Raw genomic sequence first — 20133 nt, 5'->3', positions numbered from 1 at the left:
TTAGCACATCATGCCTTTGATATGTTATTCATTGCCATCGTTCAAGTGTTCTAATTAAATTGTCCACAATGTGTTTATGTCCTTTTAATCCCATATTTCTGTATCAATGATCAAACTGTTGTTGTGCGTTTAACTCTGAAGCTGACCATACATCTGTCAGGACCGGGGAGATTTGTTTTTGAGACCCTTAGCTGCCTCTGGGTAAAAAAAAAGAAGAATTGAACCCACTACGGTGAAATGTTCACCCAGAGGAGAGTCTGCAGAGTAGCCAGTTCACCCATTGGCTAAAACACAGCTGAGCCAGCCTGTCTGAGCTCCCTAAACACCTCCGTCCTCCTCTCTTCATCTTCTCTCCATGCAGAAAGAACATGCTGTGTTCAGCGGACTCCATTGTGCCGTGGCGCTGTGGCAGCGTTAGCCTGTTAGCCTGTTTGTTTAGCTCATCATCACCACGCTCCCCTGGGTTACACAGAGTTTATCTCCATGCCAGTTAGCTGCCACGGAGCCCAAACACAGAAATAAAGCCACTTTGCCAAGCAGCTGAAACACAGTGTTACAGCTACAATACACTAGTACAGCGCCTATTAGATTTTCAGATTTTTCAAAAGTGCTGTAAATGGAAGAGAAAGACGGAACCGCTTCTGTTTTGTTTTTTTAAGATATGACTTGAATGGAGGAGAAAGACGTTGCTATAATACACGGATGGCTCTCTTTTCATGGAAACGGACACAGTCTAGATTTTGGCGGGACTTGCCCAATTTTGATGTAGGATTAAAAAAAATAAAAAAAACTGGCAACGAGGCAGGAGCAGTGACAATATACTGTTTAGTAGGGCGGCAGCATGAAGCAGAGTCAGAACATGCTTGATTAAGAGGCAGTCGAATCCTTCGGCTCTGCAACGCTTGTTTGAAATCGAACAAAATCAAGTTGAAATGGAATCAGCCAGGGGACGCTGCTGTCGGTCCAAATTATTTGCGCTATAAACTTTGAATGTAAAAACTGTGTGGAGCAGCACAGTAATATTTTTTCTAGAGCCATGTCAGAAGATAAATAGGAAATAATAATAATATGGTCCACGAAGAGTACCGGATGACATTACAGATTAAAAAAAAAAACAGCCACCGTGTGTTACTTCCATTAGAACATATAATTGTAAATGCTTTGAAACATGAAGAACATTTACAGCGATGTCGATGGAAGTAAAATACAGCTTATTTGAAAGAGATTTATGCATTTTAGACAAGGCTGTTTCCTGTCAACAGACTAAAGCTCCGTGCACTCGTCTTTAGCAATAAAAGGTGCTCTCACACAGACACAGAGGCACGTCTTCATTCCACAACACGCTCCAGAGGTTTCACCGTACCACCTGAAACACAACCTGAGCTGCACCACCTCTGAGGACCTCCCTACCTTTAAGAGAGATTTAGAGTGAAAGTTCCCCTGGAAACCTTTGTGCTTCCTCAACACAACAAAAGCATAGTGAGTCCACTGGAAATCCCATCAAAGGTCAACATGCTCACCGACTAACCCGCTAAAATGATGTGGCTCTCCTGCTACAGAGCAGATGAGCTGAGAAGGTTGTTCGTGCATAGCAGAACAGTGTGGAGCCTTTGTTTTGGACCACCACGGCATCTGACTCGTGCTTGTTCTCTGTATTCTTGAGTATAATATGAGTTTTGTAAAGCATAGTGCTGTTACGTTTCCTTATTCAATTATCTATACATTCTTTATGGATAAGCCTACGCCATTGAACCTCCTTCAGCACCGCAGCTCTTGATGCACATTTCGACTGCAGACACTTCTGGACTCATTACGGAGCGTTAAGGTGTCACAGAGACAAAGGGGATAAAAAAATGCAGTGGCCCACAAGACTGTGACCTGTAAAATTGACATAATCTGCTGCCTTTGAGGAGCCGGTAATGACCTCTCATCGCAGGGTGACACACTCTCCATCTTCATTTCACACCCTCTTAGAGCAGCCCAGATGGCCTTGGCATTTCCTTAACAGCCTCCGAAGACTTTCATACGTCAGCCTGCAAATACTCGTGGTGCTTGGAAAACACTGGAAACATCAGTTATTCATCACACATACAGTGTTTGCAGGCTCACAGGTAACAGCTGTATGCTACCCAACCCGTCACCACAGAACTGTTTCCTCCCGCACACATATACATGCTCCAATCTATATTGCATCGCTGTGTACTAACAATGCTTCTCTACGGGTTAATACACAGGTTAATGAGGTGGGACAAGGCCACTGTAAAATGCTACTAAACCAGCCATGCAGGATAATTCGTCTTGCCTCAGAAGTGCCGGCTGCTGCAGATCCCTGCTCTTTAATTCATTCAAATGAATTTTGTTTTAATTGTTTTATCCTCGGTGCTCACTAACTCCATTAGTGCGGCAAGAGAGGGGGAGCGAGAGACATATGGAGAGCAAGGTACTGGGAGAGAGAGATGCAAATGAAGGGAAGAAGGAGAGCAGAGAGAAGCAGAGATTGGAGGGGGATTCGCTTTGCGTGACTGTGTGTGTGTGTGTGTGTGTGTGTGTGTGTGTGTGTGTGTGTGTGTGTGTGTGTGTGTGTGTGTGTGTGTGTGTGTGTGTGTGTGTGTGTGTGTGTGTGTGTGTGTGTGTGTGTGTGTGTGTGTGTGTGTGTGCGCGCGCGTGCTTCTATGAATAATTAATCCCCAAGTTGTGATTACACAACAATTACTCTCCAGAGCTAAAACTTTAACCACCCCTCTAAAAGAGGCTTCTTCCCTATCTATACCACAGAGGTCTGCCGGTCCCTTCGGTGTCTTAATGCAAACTGATGGGAACATGGGCTGATGGGATATACAGTATATGGGGAGATGGTGCCATATTTAACAGGAGGGAAGGTTGTCCGACCGCAATGACTTCAGGCTGATGCTGGATGGGATGTCTGCCAGTGATGATGCTGACTGTGTTGAGGAAGAGCATCACATGAAGAAAGTGTTTCCCTTCATATAAGTGGTGTCAGAAAAAAGGAAGTAAATGTATGTCAGAGGCTGCCCAAGCTGCTTCTAAAAAGTACTGATTTTAGGAATGAATACTTTTGTAAATTAGAGATTTCAGCTTGAGGTTTTTGACAAAATATCAAAGATTCTCCAAACATGTTTTTATTTTGTAATTATGAGTAACTGGGTGAAATGTTACGGGCAAAAAAGCCCAGTTTTTAAAATAAAATCAACAGCACATTAAACTGCTTAAACAGTTACTCTCTGAAGTCACTGTAAATCAAGCTCTTTCCCTGATTACTCATCTGGACTTTGGAGTCATTCGACGCACATAGATGAGCAAATGTGTGCATTTCCTGGGTTTCTGATCTGTTATAATTCTCGTGATCAGAGGAGGGTGGGAACCCCGTGAATAATGATGAAAGATCAGTGTTGTCAAGTTATAAAACGGCTTAATTGATATGAGTGATAGCAGGAAAGCCAAGTTAATATTTGAATGGGAATGAGCCTTGGATGGCAGATGTATAATGGGGAGAAGATATCATGGACAACTAGATAAACAGTCAGCTGTTACTCAGGCATTGGGATTTAAGGTCGAAGAACTTACTGTGAAAATAAATGTGATTATTTTACTGAAAATATATATATATTTTTTAATTTTTATTAAAAGACAAAAACAATCTATTTGTGTCCAGGATGACAGCTGGTTTCCTGCCTCTTATCACTGATACACTGTTTGTAAGAAGTCTAATTTGTCAGTCTGTGATTGAGGAGAAATATATAAACCAGGACCAATTTGTCTTTTACTGCCTTTGAACTGGAAATCGTTGTTGTCTTCTGTTTAATGATACAAAGGATATGATGAGATGAAGGATACGGATGATTCACTATTACGGAAATAGATGTTAAAACAGACATTTAAATCAGCATCTTCACAAAGGAATGAATGGGAGCTCAGAAATAGAACCTGAGTGATGATGATGATGAGGATGATGATAACAGAACAGCAGGATACAATAAAATAACATTCAGCAATTCTCAGTTCATATAGAGGGTGTCACTTTAGCTTGACCTGCTGTGTACACTTCATGTAGGAACAAAGTTTGTGCCCTTCAGGAATTACTCTGGTTTGACTCTCAAAGAGAAGCAACGTTGTCTTTCATTTCAAGTGTTTTTAGAGGCCTGAGTTGGTGAAAATGCGGAGAATTTGATCAGATAAAGGCAACAATTGAAGAGAAGAAAAAAACAACATCATCCTGAGCAATAAAAATATATGTTATGCTTTTAATACTTGGCAAACTCTTAACTATTTCAAAGAGCCTCCCGGGAGGTCCTGACCACTGCTGCAAATTACTGCCACTATTAAACTATACTGCAGAATAAGTATTAATTAAAAAAAAATGTATAACAACTTGCACAATATTATAAATATGCACGTATTTATAGAATAAAATAAAAATATCATGTAGTATAATACTGTCAGCACTACAACTTCAGTGCAGCATCCAGTGTAATTAAAGACACAGTGTAGTCAAAATGTTTGGGACAACACAGAAAATCTGTCAGTGTCATGTAAACCTGGATTTAAAAAAACAAAAACAAAAAATTCTGACTTGTAAAATGAAGAATAAATATTTGATTTTCTGCAGTATTTCTAAAATACATGTATGCAAATTAGTGGCACTGACCATATTAGGTGAGACTTCCATAAATTGCATCCCTTCCTCGTCACATGACACTCGAGTAGATCTGATCTACTCATCAGAGGCTCGTTCAAGTAAACCGCCTGCAGCCATTGTTCATCTGTTATAAATATGGCTGTCTTAAGTTCCCAGCAGAACATCACTGACTCAGTAGCATCGTGATGGTGGGAAACATGGAGCCAGAACGAGGTGAAATGTCAGAAGTCAGATTGTTTCTATGGCAGTGCATGTGACTCTAAAAGGCTTTTTAGAAACTGGATCAGTACAAAAGTGAGGACACCATCAGAAGGTAAAGATTTGTTCACCGAGACACGGAAAGGCAGCTTCATCACAGATACAGAATTTGCTAAATAAAGAACGCAAGACTCAAAAGAAGGCTGTCTCGTAGTGCTCTCAGAGGACGAGGAACGTCTCTAAACCATTTCTCAGGAGGAGAAACAAGGCCAAACTCTTCGGGTGGACTAAGACAATGCCAGCATTTCACAGTGGATGATAGAAAAAAAGTCCTATTTATTGATGAATCCACATTTAGGATTTAGAATTTATGACTGTAGCAGAAGGATGTATGTAATGAGATGAACAGGAGAGAGGATGACACTGCAGTGTATCAAACCTACAGTGATACACAGAGGTGGGAATATTCCTGTCTGAGAGAGTTTTGCTTTCTAAAGTTGGACACCCGCACTGAATTGACTCCCAGTGAAGGAGGAGAAGAAGCACCCTGTTCTTCAGAGACATGCTGCACCCTCTGGTTTGCATCTTTGTGGAGAAGGATTCATACTGCAGCAGGATAATGAGCCCAAACCTACTGTCACTGTTACAGCTGTAGAATACCTGCAGCACCTTTTTCCCTTCAGATAATAGATGGAAGAATATGTCAAAACCTAACACGTATAATATATATAATTTGTTAGACTACAGTGCCACGACATTCAATATACAACAAGTGGTTCTGACTAAGACATCTAATTTGTCAACATTGAACGTGTTCAAATCAGTATTACAGCACACAGTGCTCATCACTGCAAAATATCACTCTGCCATCTCTTTGGCAACATCCTAACTATCTGCGTTGGATCGCAAAGCAAACCGTTTTGTGACCGCAGTGAAAATGTTTTTGAAAGGCTAAACTTCAACAAATTTGGATTCAGGCAGAATATTTATTTTGATAAAAACATGTTGTAAAAGTTTGGAAATGATCACATCTATCTGTTTTTAGTAGATTTTGACTTTTGTATTTTAACAATGCTCTGGAGAACTGTTAGCCTATTAGGGTTTTGATCATATCAGCTGTGCCAGTGAGTGGGTAACACAGCCCTACCATCTTAAAAGTACATTGATTTCTTTGTTCAGAAGATATCTTAGTTACAACAAGATTGAGCGAGCAAAGCAGTTTTGTTGTTTCTACGTGCTGTATTTATTCAGTTTGATTAAAACAGACTCGAAATCGTCTCTGTTGCTAAGTCGTTACTACTTCTTGGAGTAGTAAGCATTGCATGCATTACATAAGAGTCTACTGGCACGACTGATTGTTTTCCAATTATTAGTCATACGCCATGTATTGCCATGAAAACGGAGATTGCGCGAACAAAAAGTTTTATATTTGGAGAGCGAGTTTCCCACAACATGAATACATTTCAATTACATATTTTATTTAGTTGGTAACTTGTTGTATAACCACAATATTACACAAGACCGTGTGCTTACGTCATTAATTAGCAGGAAATATATAGTGTATCATCTCCTGCTCCACACGTACAATAGAAGTGTGCTGATGTTACAAAATGTACAATATTGTTTATAAATACATTGGGATATTCCATAGTAAAATATTCTTAGTCCTATATAAATTATTGTATTATTAATATACTGTATAGACATAGAATGCTTTCATTGTAAAACATACTTCCATGTCATCACTGACTGTTTCAGAGTTGGTATTTCATAGTCGGTATAAAGGAATCACAGTCCTGTCCACTCCAGCGTAGGAGTGAGCATGCAGCACTCCACATTTGGCTCTTACATAATCTGAGCTGTTTCCTGGACCGGTGGCTATAATTCACACTGAATTAACAAGTGGTTTGAGTGTGTTTGTGTTTGTGTGTGTGTGGGGGATGGGGGGGGCACACTTCTCTTCTTCAGTTTTGTGATTTTTAAAAAAAAAATGTAAATCAGGCAGCAGTATCATTGTCTCAAACCCTGGAAATCAGGGGCCCTCCGCTGAGTGGATGCTCTCTCGTGCGGTGTAATGAGCGAAGCATCGCTCTCCACACGCAGGAAAATCCAAAACTGGAGTCATGCCAAAGGTTTTCTGAGGGGAGCAGGAGGACTGGAACTAGGAGGCGCACAGGCTGGAGGTTTACCACTCCTCAGTCTGCCTGTTTCCTGGGTTACTTTCACACCGCAGGTTACAGTCAGCTGGCAGGTAGCTGAGCTGTTGTTACAGCTCGCAGCAGGTGAGCGAGTCGACTTAAATTTTGGCCAGGTTTTCATACACCTGTTTAGCCTCAACAATCCTTCCAACACGGTCTGTTTAATAATAATAATAATAACAAGGGCAGCACTTAGCATCACCTCTTGCTGACACCGCCAACAGGGAACAGTCAGTTCTGTATTACAAGACAGTGGAAAGTGCTGTCCAAGCTGACTTCACTGCACTCCAAAAGCGTTGTCTGGTGAGACTATGTCCCTTAATGTTCATTAACCGAGAAGAAACTCATCAGCGCTATACCACATGAGTCTATTTCAAGGCCTCATGTAAACTGCAAGTAAAAAAATAAGCACAATATTCATTAGCAGAGTCCTCCAGGATAAAGAATATACTGCATGGTTGGGAGGTTGAATTAAAGTTCAAGGCAGAAATTAATGTGCTTATGGTCGTTCGCTGTACGGAGGTTCTCCTGCAAACAAAAAGCCGTCTGTTGATGTGAGTTTAAGGACAACGCGGGTCCTCAAAAGAAATATGGCCAACAGTGAATAGTAGATAAAGGACTGTAGGAGTGGGCTGTGCAGGATGAATGTTAAAGAATCTGTGGTTTAAACCAAGAAGATGTGAAAACTCAACAATGATTAAGCATTCTGCTCAATTTTAATTACTTGCATCGAAACAAAAGCCCCGAGGTGCACTGTTTAGATTCACACTATACGTTTTCCCGGTTTGAGACAATGAAAACAAAATAGGGAGTTTTCCAGAACAACAGAAACATGGAAAAGTAAAACGTTCTTCCTGAAGCATTACCATGTATCTGTTCTTCAGGGGAAGGCAGCTCAGCCTCTTAAGTGGTATACAGTGGAACTATATTCCTCTCGCACAGCTAGTCCTTATATGTTTCCGAGGCTGAACAAGAGGAGCAAACATGATATTTTCTGAACAATTCCCTTCAGGGGATGAAGCCAAATTGCTGCAGCAACTCCGAAAGCCTTCCTCTTTTAGTCCTACAACTGTATCTCTGCCCTATCCGGACATTTTAAAGATGCTATATCAAACCATTGTTAAACTCAGAGGACCAAGGACAGGCATCTGAACTATTAATAGCGAAGACTTTAAGAGGGAAGAAGCTTCCAAACAGCCAGTCAAAAGTGCATTCAACAAGACCACTCTGGAAAACCTGGCCCTTTTACTGGGAGTCACAAGAGCCGTGTACATTTCTGCAGAAAGACACCAGGAGCACATTAGGCACTTAGCTCTTAGCGGTCTAGCACTAAGAGTCCAAAATAAAATAAAACAAAAAATAGATATCCTATTTGTACCAGGAACAGCATATCCAATGTGTGAACCCCAGGCCACCCCGGCACTCTATATCCATCCAAGGACAGACGGCATCACGATCAGACTCTTTGGGAAGGCTCTCATGCAACTTTTAAATGGAGATAAATAAGTAAGTAGCTCCTTTTTTATTATTCCATAGAAGGTGCGAAAAGAACCAAGGAAGGACATGTGAGATCATGCTGTGGTTGAGAGGTTGCAGGCAGCTTTCAAGTGCTTTTAGGGTTGGAACTAAAAGCAGTCTGTGGCCATGCATCAGCAGCAAATCAACACAATATGACGACAGCCGGATGAACTTTACTTCCAAAAAGACATCCTTCTTTTTCAGAGAGGAGATATAGAATGAAAAAAAAAAAGGGAGAGAAAGAAGCACTTCTCCGTGGCCCGGTTGCTGTTTTCTTGGCAGTCTCCATCTGTCGCATATGTTCAGAAGAATGAATTACAGCCAATTAGGATGATGGAGCTGCAGCAACTGAGCAGAAGGTAAACACAATTTGTGCAGGAAAGGCACAAGGTTTGTGGTCTGTATAATATTGCTTCGGTTGATGGCGTTGAGTATTGTTTTTTAATATGTAATTTGATATCTTAACTTAAAAAAAAAAGTTAATCTTGGAAAATATGTACAAAATCTCCAAATAATGATTAAATAGTTATAGTTGCCAAAACATCAAGTGTTTCCCCCTTTTTTTAGTATCATCCCATCGCAACACATAATAAACACAAAATATTTGTGATAATATGGAAATAAATCATAATTGTTACTGTAAAATGTACTTAAGCAAATTTTATTTCAAATTTACAAATGAATCAAAAAAATTTGGTGCATGTTGCGAGGATATCTCCTTCCAAAGGTCCTATCTTCCCACGGTACGATTTTCCCAGGGTCCAAAGTTCTCAACGTGCTACGTTCCCAAAGTCCTACATTCCTAGTGTCCTTAGTTCCCAAGGTGTTATGTTCCTAGTGTTCTACGTTCCCCCAGGCCTATGATTTCAGGATCCAATTTTCCCAGGGTTCTAAATTCCCAAGTTGCTACGCTCCCATGGTCTTGGGGTGTTAGGTTCCCACGATCCTATGTTCCCAGGATCATAACATCCCCTCGGTCCTATGTTCCCCCGTTCAACCCTAACCCTAACCCAGAATAGCCCATGTCATATTTAGTGAATTTAGAGCTGGGGAACATCTTTTTCAGGTTCCCATTATGTGGTATAAAGAGCTGGGGAGCATCACACATTGTATCTAAAACTGTGGAGCACTTTAAATGACTAATTCTCATAACACTTTGAAACTTCATATTTCAGGTTTGTTTGGGTCTCGTGGTCTTCATTGAAGATTGCTGGTTGACAATGTCGAGCAAACAGCTGAATGGAATCCAGTCTACACATTATCAATCAATTATACAGTATAAAGGATAGTTCACCAAGGTTGTCCCTCCTGATTTGTATCCATGGAAACTCTTATAATTTCAACTGACATATCAACTGACATATCACCTTCACTGGTTACCAGTAGCCGCCCACATCCGTTTCCAAACATTGGTACTTGCGTACCGTGCTGTGAACAGATCAGGTCCAGTCTACATCCAGGACATGGTCCAACCCTACACCCCAGCCCGCTCCCTCCGCTCTGCTTCCACCAATCAGCTTGTTGCTCCTCACTGAGATAAACACTCTACAAAATCACGTCTGTTTGCTGTCCTGGCTCCTAAATGGTGAATGAACTCCCCACCGACATCAGGACAGCAGAAACTCTGTACATCTTCTGCCGTAAACTAAAAACACACCTCTTCTGACTTTACCTTTAATAGTAGCACTTAAAATGTCACTTACTGATAGCACTTTGAAGTTTGGCTATCTTGAAGAAAATTGTACTTTCTTGATTCTTGTTGTTCTGGGTTTTGTACCCTCATGGTTGAAATGCACTTATTGTAAGTTGCTTTGGATAAAAGCGTCAGCTAAATGAAATGTAATGTAATGTAATTGACGGTTGTTCAATACTTTACAGTTATATTTTGGAAGGTCTACTTTTCATTTAACAGTCTCTATGACACTTCAAAGAAAAGTTTTTTGGCTTAAACCGTGTTTGACGTTTGTTGAACAGACACATGGCAAGAGTATCTGTCTGTCTGTAGACGGACGTGTCTCACTGCTCAGCAGCTGAGCTCACTCTGGCCACTGGAGGCCAAGTGAGGCAGTGATGCAGTAAATACAGCTGCGCGCGCACGCGTGTGTGTGTGTGTGTGTGTGTGTGTGTGTGTGTGTGTGTGTGTGTGTGTGTGTGTGTGTGTGTGTGTGTGTGTGTGTGTGTGTGTGTGTGTGTGTGTGTGGCCTGATCATCCCCAGGCCCGGTTCAGGTAATGTAGCGGAGAGGAGGGTAAGTCGCCCTGACACACACGTCTGGATCACAGAGGCTAGCAGACCGCTGCAGGGTACGGTTTGTGAGTGAACGTGTGTGTATAGGTGTGTGCGTCACTGAGTTAGTGGGCTTCTCTGTGATTTATCTACCTGTCTGTCTGCATGTCTAAAAACCCGAAACTGTCTGTGTGGATTAAGTCAAAATTCTAAGGAGAGGGGACGGGCCGATGTTTCAACAAATGTCACAGGTTCAGTTCTCACGGCGTGCTCCACTGATGACTGAGAGATAACCTTAAGAAGCAGTGCTTACTGAATGGCTAGGTGGCTAAATGTGATTAAATCTGAACAGTACGCACCCCTTGACTCCCAGGTAGACCAGTGCCCGGTCCTTCTACCTCGACTTCATCTGACCCTGACGTCTTAGTGTCTCAGCATTTACAAATCAGTTGTATGCTTTGCTTCGCGCAGCATTTGCAATCTCCTTACATTAACAGGGTTCTTGGGTGTTATTTATCCTGAACATGCAGTTTGTTGTATGTCACATGAGGCCGGCCAGAGTGAGAACAGTTTAAATGTGCATTTAAGAGGTTTAAGAGATAAAAAGATCAACGTGAGATACACTCTGCCTTCCCAAATCGCACACTATTTATTTTCACTACCTTTAAAAGTATGAACTGTTGCATGTAGTATGTATACAATTGGGACATACTACTTCATCATAAAAATTATCCACAGCGCTACATCAGCCAGAGCATGCTGGCCTGCATACTGCAAAATACGACCAAATACAGTAGGACATCCTGGTACTTTTGGCATACTACATGTACCATACTACATATTGGGACACACAAAATATTGTTCTGGTGTACTAAATACTATGGTAGAATGGATATTGGAACGCAGAGACTGTTTGACTAATTGCAGGGCTGCAGCTGAGCATTGCTTTCATTACTGATTAGAGTATTGATCATTTTGTTGATTAATCAATAAATCTTCTCGTACAAAATGTCAGTAAACTGTGAGAAATGAACATCACAATTTTCAATTAAACACAGTGCTTACAATAATCTCTTTACAATTGCATATGCTTTAGAAAATAGGAAATAATGTCATTTGAAGTATTGCCTTTTGGTTTACCTAATCGAGTGTCTTAAGCTAAACGGTCTATACGTAATCATTTACAGTTCACTCAATTTATGAAGGCCAGTTTGAAAGATGAATTTAAGACCCTGTTATATCTTGAACATGGCCCTTTCACAAGACATTTCCTGACAAACACCACCACCAACCACCTACCTCTGACCACTGACACCACTCACTGCTGAAACCTGGACAAGTTTGATGCCTAACTATAACATCTGACAGGCAGAATTCACAGAACTGTAGTTACATATTCAACTCTCGTTTTTTGGTTCTACATCCAGCTGCACCTACCACGGCTTGAGGCTGAGGACAGTGCTTGATGATTGCAATGATTGACAGCCATGATTGACAGTTTCCTCGCCTGCTGCTCCCCCCGGGTCCTTTCTCAAAGTTTTGGAGCTTCTGTTTAAGGAATAAACTGATTTATTTTTCCCACAGACATGCAGTCCTACTGTGTCTGTGGTTAAAGAGTTACGGTAACAAGACCTTTACAGGATGGAGGCATGCCATATTGGAGTACATTTATTATTAATAGTGATGATAATAATAAGCTTTGTTCACATTCCCTCTTTTCCTAACAGAATTGCAATGCTTTATGAGGAAAATTAAAACCAATTCAAAGCATAAAAGACAAAAAGAAGCTTCAAGACAAATAAAAAAACATCTAGATAATTAACATAGAAATTTGGAGACTGCCTTTTTATAAAATGAGGTGGTTTAAACGATCAAAGTCCAATTCAGACAATACACCTTGTGAATGCACACTTCACCAGAGGCTTGGCAGAATTGTTGCATATTGTGGGACGAAGCACCCACATGTTTTGAGCTGTAAGTGTTTACTGAGTCAGGTTAATAAAGTTAGCATGCGGTGAGAAGCCTATAGATTTGTCCCAAACACTGTGGCACTGGTCCGCAATGTAAACTACTAGGTTACTACAAGCAGTGGTAGTATTTATATCTACTACTGTTAGTTGTGTGCTTTCAACTTTTCATACCTAATACAGTCCTCACTGCTGTATGTGCTACATGCAAAATGTTGGGAAGTCATATTGTTTTAATACACACAATAAATAATATAATAAAGAGTACAGACTTACAAAATGAATTTAGTTTATTTCTGCAGCTCTAAAAATGAGAAGAAAAAAGGATAGTTTGTGATGGAAAAGAGAAATTATTTCACTCTGTTCTATAGAAATGACAGCTGACAAAAAAGTATATATGAAAGCCACACAGCTGTACTGCAGGTCATGAACTAAATATAGCAGATTGAGTTTCAGGCTTCAGTTAGTTTAAGAAACATCCATCTTGGCACTACTGATTAATAACCACCTCCCTTTCCGCCGTTTCTTCCATCATTTGTCATGTCTATCTGACATATTTGTTTGTTCACTGTATATTTCCAATCAAAACTCTGTCGTGAAATGCAGCCAAAAATAGTGCCCGTATCATCTGCTCCTTATGTAAACTCACAGCAGCTGCCAACAACTATTGTGGATGAGCACCAAATTTACCCAGAGCGTATCACAATGTGGCATTGATTTCCAAACTCTTTTGGGGGCCTTCAGAATCAATTCAAAACATTTTTTATTCATTAAATCCAGAGCTGGATGTGCTGCTGTATTGTAATGATTACAAAAACATTTCAGATGGGATGTCAGAATATAACCTGGAAGGTTTTTTTCATATTGTGCTGTCATTATTATTTTATTCACCATAATGGATTGTGTATTGTGATCAATTGTAAACCGAGTTCCGATTCAGTTTCACTTAAAGTTTAAGCATACATGTTGGAGAGAAGCTAAAATCCTTTTTAGTTCTCATTAAGTTCGTAAAGTTGTATGGCTTTAAAATCACTTACTGTTTAAAACGTCTACTGCATCCACTCTGAAAATATACAGTCTTGACGCATACTGTGATCGCTGTCTTAAGGAAGTGTGTTAAGAAGACAGGAAGGTGAAAAAATTATACACATTTTGTTGTATATTGGCTGCACTTACAGCAGCAGGGGTGGGGCAATTTCCCACAAGAACATAATAAAAGATGACAGGGGCGCACAATACTTATTACTGTCATGCTGAGTGTCTTTTTCTAAAGAAGCATTATTGATTCCCCGCTGACAAAAATCTGTGTGAAAGACACTTCAAAGCCCAGTGGTGTGAATCACAATTTGAAAGATGAGCCTGATGATCCGGCTGCATGATGTTTCAGCTGGGAGGCAGGCTGACAACATATTGATTAGAGCAACAGGTTATCCACAGTGTGAGGAGATATGCACACTCACACATGAGTAAAGTATCTTTCATAAAGCCACAATTACAACCACATAAACGGAGCAGCAGTGTATCAGTCGGACCTGTCGGTGGGCCTTGAAATGCCAGCAAATCAACTCTCTCACGCACGCACACACATACACACACACACACACACACACACACACACACACACACACACACACACACACACACACACACACACACACACACACACACACACACACACACACACACACACACACAGCCTCCAACCACATAAAAAGAAGAAGAAAAAATAAAAACAGAGTTTTTATTGGATGCCCAGAAACGGTTGGTGATCAAACTCCAACAACCAAAAGGGCCACAGTGATTTAGTGGAGCGAAAATCCATTATGGCTCCATCCAAAGGTAATGACTTCTTCAAGCCTTCCAGCTGATTCTCCAGAACAAGAGTGGGAGGAGAAAACACACACACACACACACACACACACACACACACACACACACACACACACACACACACACACACACACACACACACACACACACACACACACACACACACACACGCTGGACAAATCAGGCCTTTGTACTGAACAGTTCGAGGTCCTGAAAGAGTCCACAATGACATCACCTCTCTTTAAGTCTTTTATACCCTCAATCACTCACAGTGACAGCGGAGACAGTAGCATCTCCATTTAAACTCGACAGACTTTTGTGTTCACTGTCTGGCCACATAAACTACAACCTGATAGGACGAGGAAGCACCGCTGTCGTAATATTGATTGGTTGTTTCTTAATCATTACGTTAGGACATAAAGCTGAGCCTTATGGCAGTAGAAAGGTATCGAATTTTCATCCTTTGCATTTATAGGCACTATATCATACTGATAATTTTGTAAAAACTTGTATATTTCAGACGTGCTGATGGCTAAACCAGGTGATTTGCTCAAGCTTTAAAGTGTCTCTTTCTCCTGCCTTGAACGAGGCAACTCAGCTCAAATGAACCAAATGATTCAAGTCTTTCAGCAGGAAGTGTTGAGGCAAAAGTCTTAACGTAAAATATGTTCCCTCTACTTGTTTGTCTCTGTATTACTTCAATAACCTCATTTTGCTGTTTTTATGTCACTGTTGTCCTCACTTGTTCTGTTTAGAATAAATACATAAAGAAAATGTCACATTTCTCTTCATAATGTTTGTTTTGGGTTCAGTTTGAGTGTAGAAACAAGAGTGTAACAGTGATGCCACGAAGGTATGGGCAGAAATATGTCACCAGAAGCTGAATTTAAATCCTATATAATCTGAATTTGAATTGCTTAAGTTAAATTATTGCATTCAAATTGAATTTTATCATATTGAATGTGTTGATGGTGGGTGTACGGCGCACACATTGCAATGGACTCCTACAGTATCAGCGGGCGCTCTTGGCATTAAAACATGCTAAGTTCCTAACATGAAGCAGAGCCTCTCCTTTGATTTGATAGCCAGTGATAAAAAAAAAAGAAGGCAACACAGATTACCGGCAGACTGAGTTTTACACCCAGATTTGTATTGATTCTATGCTGCGTGCAATGTGAATTAAATCAAAATCACAGCAGCAACTCATAGTTGTGGTTGGAAATAAATATCCACCTGGTCTGTTGTTGTATAAAAATGCACTCCCATGTACTAAATAAAGGTGCTTTAACAGGGAGGAATGAGAAAGTTGGAGAACAGCAGAAGCATCATTAGCGAGCAGCTGCGGCAACGATTAAATCTCATCTCATACAGACCAACTCAGGAGGTTTATCGTCACTTATTCTTTATCAGGGTTCCTTACTGATGTGTGGCTTTTGTTTTCTCTGTGTGGAATGGCTAAAAATTCCTATGACATTACAAACAGGTCTGTAAAGCCTCATTAGCTATAAGACCCATCCTTGATTAGAACCAATGCAATAATTGGCACCCCCTAAATAATTACAGCAGAGAGTTCTTTACCGAGGTAAGTAACGAACGCTAATCCTGTAGAGGAGCTAATTAAAAGATGGAAGCGGCTAATGCTACTTTAAACCATACTTACAGTATGTAATGAAGAACATGCATGGTCTGAAGTGGGGGTCATGGTGACATGTTATTACAACATGTACGGATTGTAGTTTTTTTTTTTTTTTTTTTTAAAGGGGAACAAATGTAAGAAGCTGACAGAAATTATGACTTTAAAAAAGCACATATGGAGCAGGAGCACTTTGTGGTGAAGCGACACTGTTTTCTGAGTCACACACAAACTCGCCCGCCGCAAACAACCAAGGATGAGCAGATGTCTGAACCTAAACCTGAACCAGTCAGACTTCTCCTCTCCTCTCCTCTCCTCTCCTCTCCTCTCCTCTCCTCTCCTCTCCTCTCCTCTCCTCTCTCTCCTCCTCCCTCTCCTCTCCTCTCTCTCTCCTCTCACTACGACAGTGTTTTCCTCTCCTCTCCTCTCCTCTCCTCTCCTCTCCTCTCCTCTCCTCTCCTCTCCTCTCCTCTCCTCTCCTCAACACTACGACAGTGTTTTCCTTTCCGGCACGCCAACGCCAGAGATAATCAAAAAAAACCTGGACCTGACCCAAAATGAAAGCTCAGCATGCACAAAAGACACATTAATCCTATTGAATTACTCAGCATGATTGACAGCACCAAATCCGCTAATTAATTCAGGAATCCTCATGTGATCATTTACATAGCAGACACAGTGAATATATGAAGTTGTTTGCATGCACACGCTTCTTTAGTATTGATCCGTTTTGCTCCATGTGTGCATGTGTATGGGTGATGGGAAATGTAGGCCTTTTAGCAGGACTCAAGTACAGCAATGCTAAACAGTCACCAAGACCATGAATGTCCCTTCCAAAGGGGGAAAAAAAAATATTATTTTCTTAAATGAGTCCTCTTGAGGACTCAAATCCAGCATGTTCATTTAACATGCAGGAGAAAGTAGGCCTTCCATAGTGGCTGCTCATGTACATTTTCAATCGAACAAAGGTTTTGAAAGGAAGATTAGCCGGGGGAATGGATACTGTACAATGATGCAACTGGCATAAAGGTGGAAAACAAAGCTAACCGTCTGCCTGCCTATCAGCGTGTCTGCTTGTTTGCGGAGACTTACCTTTCATACCAAATTTGGAGCGCCGGCCGTATTTGTTGATGAGAACAAAAAGGACGAGGAGGAGGACGCAGGCGAAGCCCGCTAAACCCACGGCGATGGAAACCTGGAGAAACGAAAACGCTGTGTCAGACTCAGGCAGCGATCAGAGGAAGGGGCTCACGTTGTAATCCTTCTCCAGAATCTGATCACCTTAAATACTGCAAATCAGACATGAAGCCAGTAGATTGTGACGAACGCTTTCTCAGATTTACACCAGTGTGTGTGTGTGTGTGTGTGTGTGTGTGTGTGTGTGTGTGTGTGTGTGTGTGTGTGTGTGTGTGTGTGTGTGTGTGTGTGTGTGTGTGTGTGTGTGTGTGTGTGTGTGTGTGTGTGTGTGTGTGTGTGTGTGTGGTGTAAGGACATGTCTTTTTTGTGATGTATTCAGGTTGACAGAATGTAATTTAAATCTGCAGCCAGACTTACTGAATGATGTGACTCTAAGTAACTGCGGCTGCTTTAGAAAATCCTGGCTTATCCTCTTCATTACAACCTGCGATTCCTGATTTCAACTCTACAAACCGCGAATGTTCAGAGAAAATACCGCCAATAATTCTGATTTTCAGGGTTTACTCAGTACAGTTTGCTTCTAATCATCACCTGCATGGGTTTATGTTCATGTTTAATGTCACATTTAATCATCCAACAAGTAAGCATTTCCTTAAACATCAAATAGAATCACTTATTAAGATTTAAACAGCCAAACAAAGACATTTTGGCTTGTTGCAGCAGCAGCACAGGTGTAACTATTAATATTAAAAAGGACAGAGTTCCATCTCGGCGAGTCAGTACCAGAGTCCAGGGACTGAGCATGTTTGCTCATTTGATGGAATTGAGCCATGTGTTTCTGTTTCTTTTCCTTCTATGACAAGTCAACATGTTTATGTGTCTATGGGTATGACAAGACTGTCAAACTGTGGATTTCTCACACATGCTGAAGCTCTGTGTATGGGCCTGTAGTAAGAAAGCATTGAAAGAGGTTTGTGTAATTTGTTAACACCAAAAACACAATGTTAAAATACTTGGCTAATTATCTGAATACCTACACTAGTAACACTGTATTCACGTCATATAGGAGATACATTATGTATCAGTCTACCCCTTGGAAATAGTGTTTACATCAATATCCAAGTCATAATTACACCTGGAAAAAAGTACAAAATTGTCTAATATATCCATCAGAGCAGTAGAGGATATCATGTCAGTGTGACGTTTTGTCTCGCCTCGGCGTGAAAATAACACGCATGTTGGACCATCAAAGAAGGACATCATGTGCCACATAGCAGAGGTCGGGGGTTGTTGGGTGGAACAAACACAGCATGTTCACCCGGGTGACCTCTATTCAAGTCCATGAGAGAGTAAAAGTCAGGACAGACCTCTTTCAGGTAACTTATGGAAGTGATACGTTTTCTAAGTCTCACATATTGAATGTTGTTAGTGCCGTCATTTTCTGTCTGCAAAACTGATGACTGCAAGCTAAAAATGAAAGGCCTCACTTTGCATGCATCACGGATTGTTTCCAAAAAATGATGAAAACACTCTAAATTGTAGATGTGTAGCTGTTAGCAGGTGTAGCTGCACACATCAGTGATGTCAATATTTTCCGTGTGGTTGCCGACAAAAGATGTTGCGACAGCCTTTTTCACACTGGGCTTTTGAACTGGTCATAGCAGGAAAAAGCTCAGGTAGAATTAATAACTCTCCCAGTGGCTCACTTCCATTTAGAAATCTCAGTAAAGCATGTCAGTGAGCCAGTGAGCTCATGCCCGGGAAAGTGGAACTGTCGCACCCCACTGACAGCAGCCATTATTAATGTTATTAATTGCACCTGTGTTTTTCCTGCTATCATATGTCAAAATGTCTGCCATTAAAAAAGTCTATTAACAGCCCATTAACGGCGGCTCTATCTGCTGAAGCACAGAGGAAAAACTCACCGGCGCTGCTATCAGAAACTGTACAAAACCCCTTTGTTACATAACGTTTCACAAAAGCATCACCCACTGCAGGACGGCGTTACCATCATCAGCATCATAAGTGGCCAAACATACAACTTTGACTGTAACGTTGTTTGCTGGGTTGAAGTATTTGTGCCGCGGCGCTGCACATCCAGGCAAAATACACACCCCTACGACGGCCCTTTGACAAAATAAAAGGCGGTTTGGGTTTTGCGTTTAAAAGCACACAGCGGCTCTCTGTTGAGACCAGAGGCGCCATCTTTAGCAGCTGTTTCATCAACATCATTAAGGAGAAAACTCACCCCGAATGTGTCTTCGTCTGGTCGGCCTGAATCACCTTCTGACGGTGGAGCTGCAACACAGAGGCACAAACACAGGCGTCAGTGGCGGTGGATGGAAAATAACCTTTAATGGCCGCGGTTTACTCACGCACTGCTTTATAGTAGTGCGTATAATGGCTTCATGTTCTTTTTATTCATGCAGTGTATTCTGAAGGAAAATATATTTTAAGTACAAACTGATTTAAAAAAAAAAATTTCAATCCAGAGTGGTGTAATTCCACCGAATGAACCTGTTTATTCACCCATCATCACATTAAATGAGGGGAACATTTACACGGGTTAATGCACAGCCTAACAGACTAGAATTAGGAGACCTGATGTGCTCTCTTGTGTATATAACTGAGAGAGCAAAATGGTTTTATTCATGTTTTCAGATAGGTCCAGTTAAATACATTCTTTTGTGCTTCCCTCATTTGTGTTTCTCTCTTTTTACATAAACTGCTGAAAGTTAGAGAATCAAATTAAAATGATATCTCTCGACAT

General features: G+C 41.0%; 1 protein-coding gene across 4 annotated transcripts in view; it reads right to left on the bottom strand.

Moving 5' to 3' along the window:
• Positions 1-20133, bottom strand: part of ntrk3b (neurotrophic tyrosine kinase, receptor, type 3b) — a 204416-nt gene that overhangs the window by 66739 nt on the left and 117544 nt on the right. For 3 of the 4 annotated variants that reach the window (XM_069690324.1, XM_069690327.1, XM_069690326.1), the window contains 2 exons: positions 19612-19661; positions 17319-17421 (listed from right to left, as the gene is read on the bottom strand). In XM_069690324.1, coding sequence (XP_069546425.1) covers positions 17319-17421; positions 19612-19661 — 153 coding nt within the window. The remainder of the gene's footprint in view (positions 1-17318; positions 17422-19611; positions 19662-20133) is intronic. The other variant, XM_069690325.1, reaches the window with a different exon arrangement.

Source organism: Brachyistius frenatus, unplaced genomic scaffold, assembly GCF_029030835.1.
Source record: "Brachyistius frenatus isolate BFR_SWC_R1_liver_20210118 unplaced genomic scaffold, ASM2903083v1 Contig_9, whole genome shotgun sequence".
Classification (NCBI taxonomy): Eukaryota; Metazoa; Chordata; class Actinopteri; family Embiotocidae; genus Brachyistius; species Brachyistius frenatus.
This window is presented reverse-complemented; position numbering and strand designations above follow the sequence as displayed.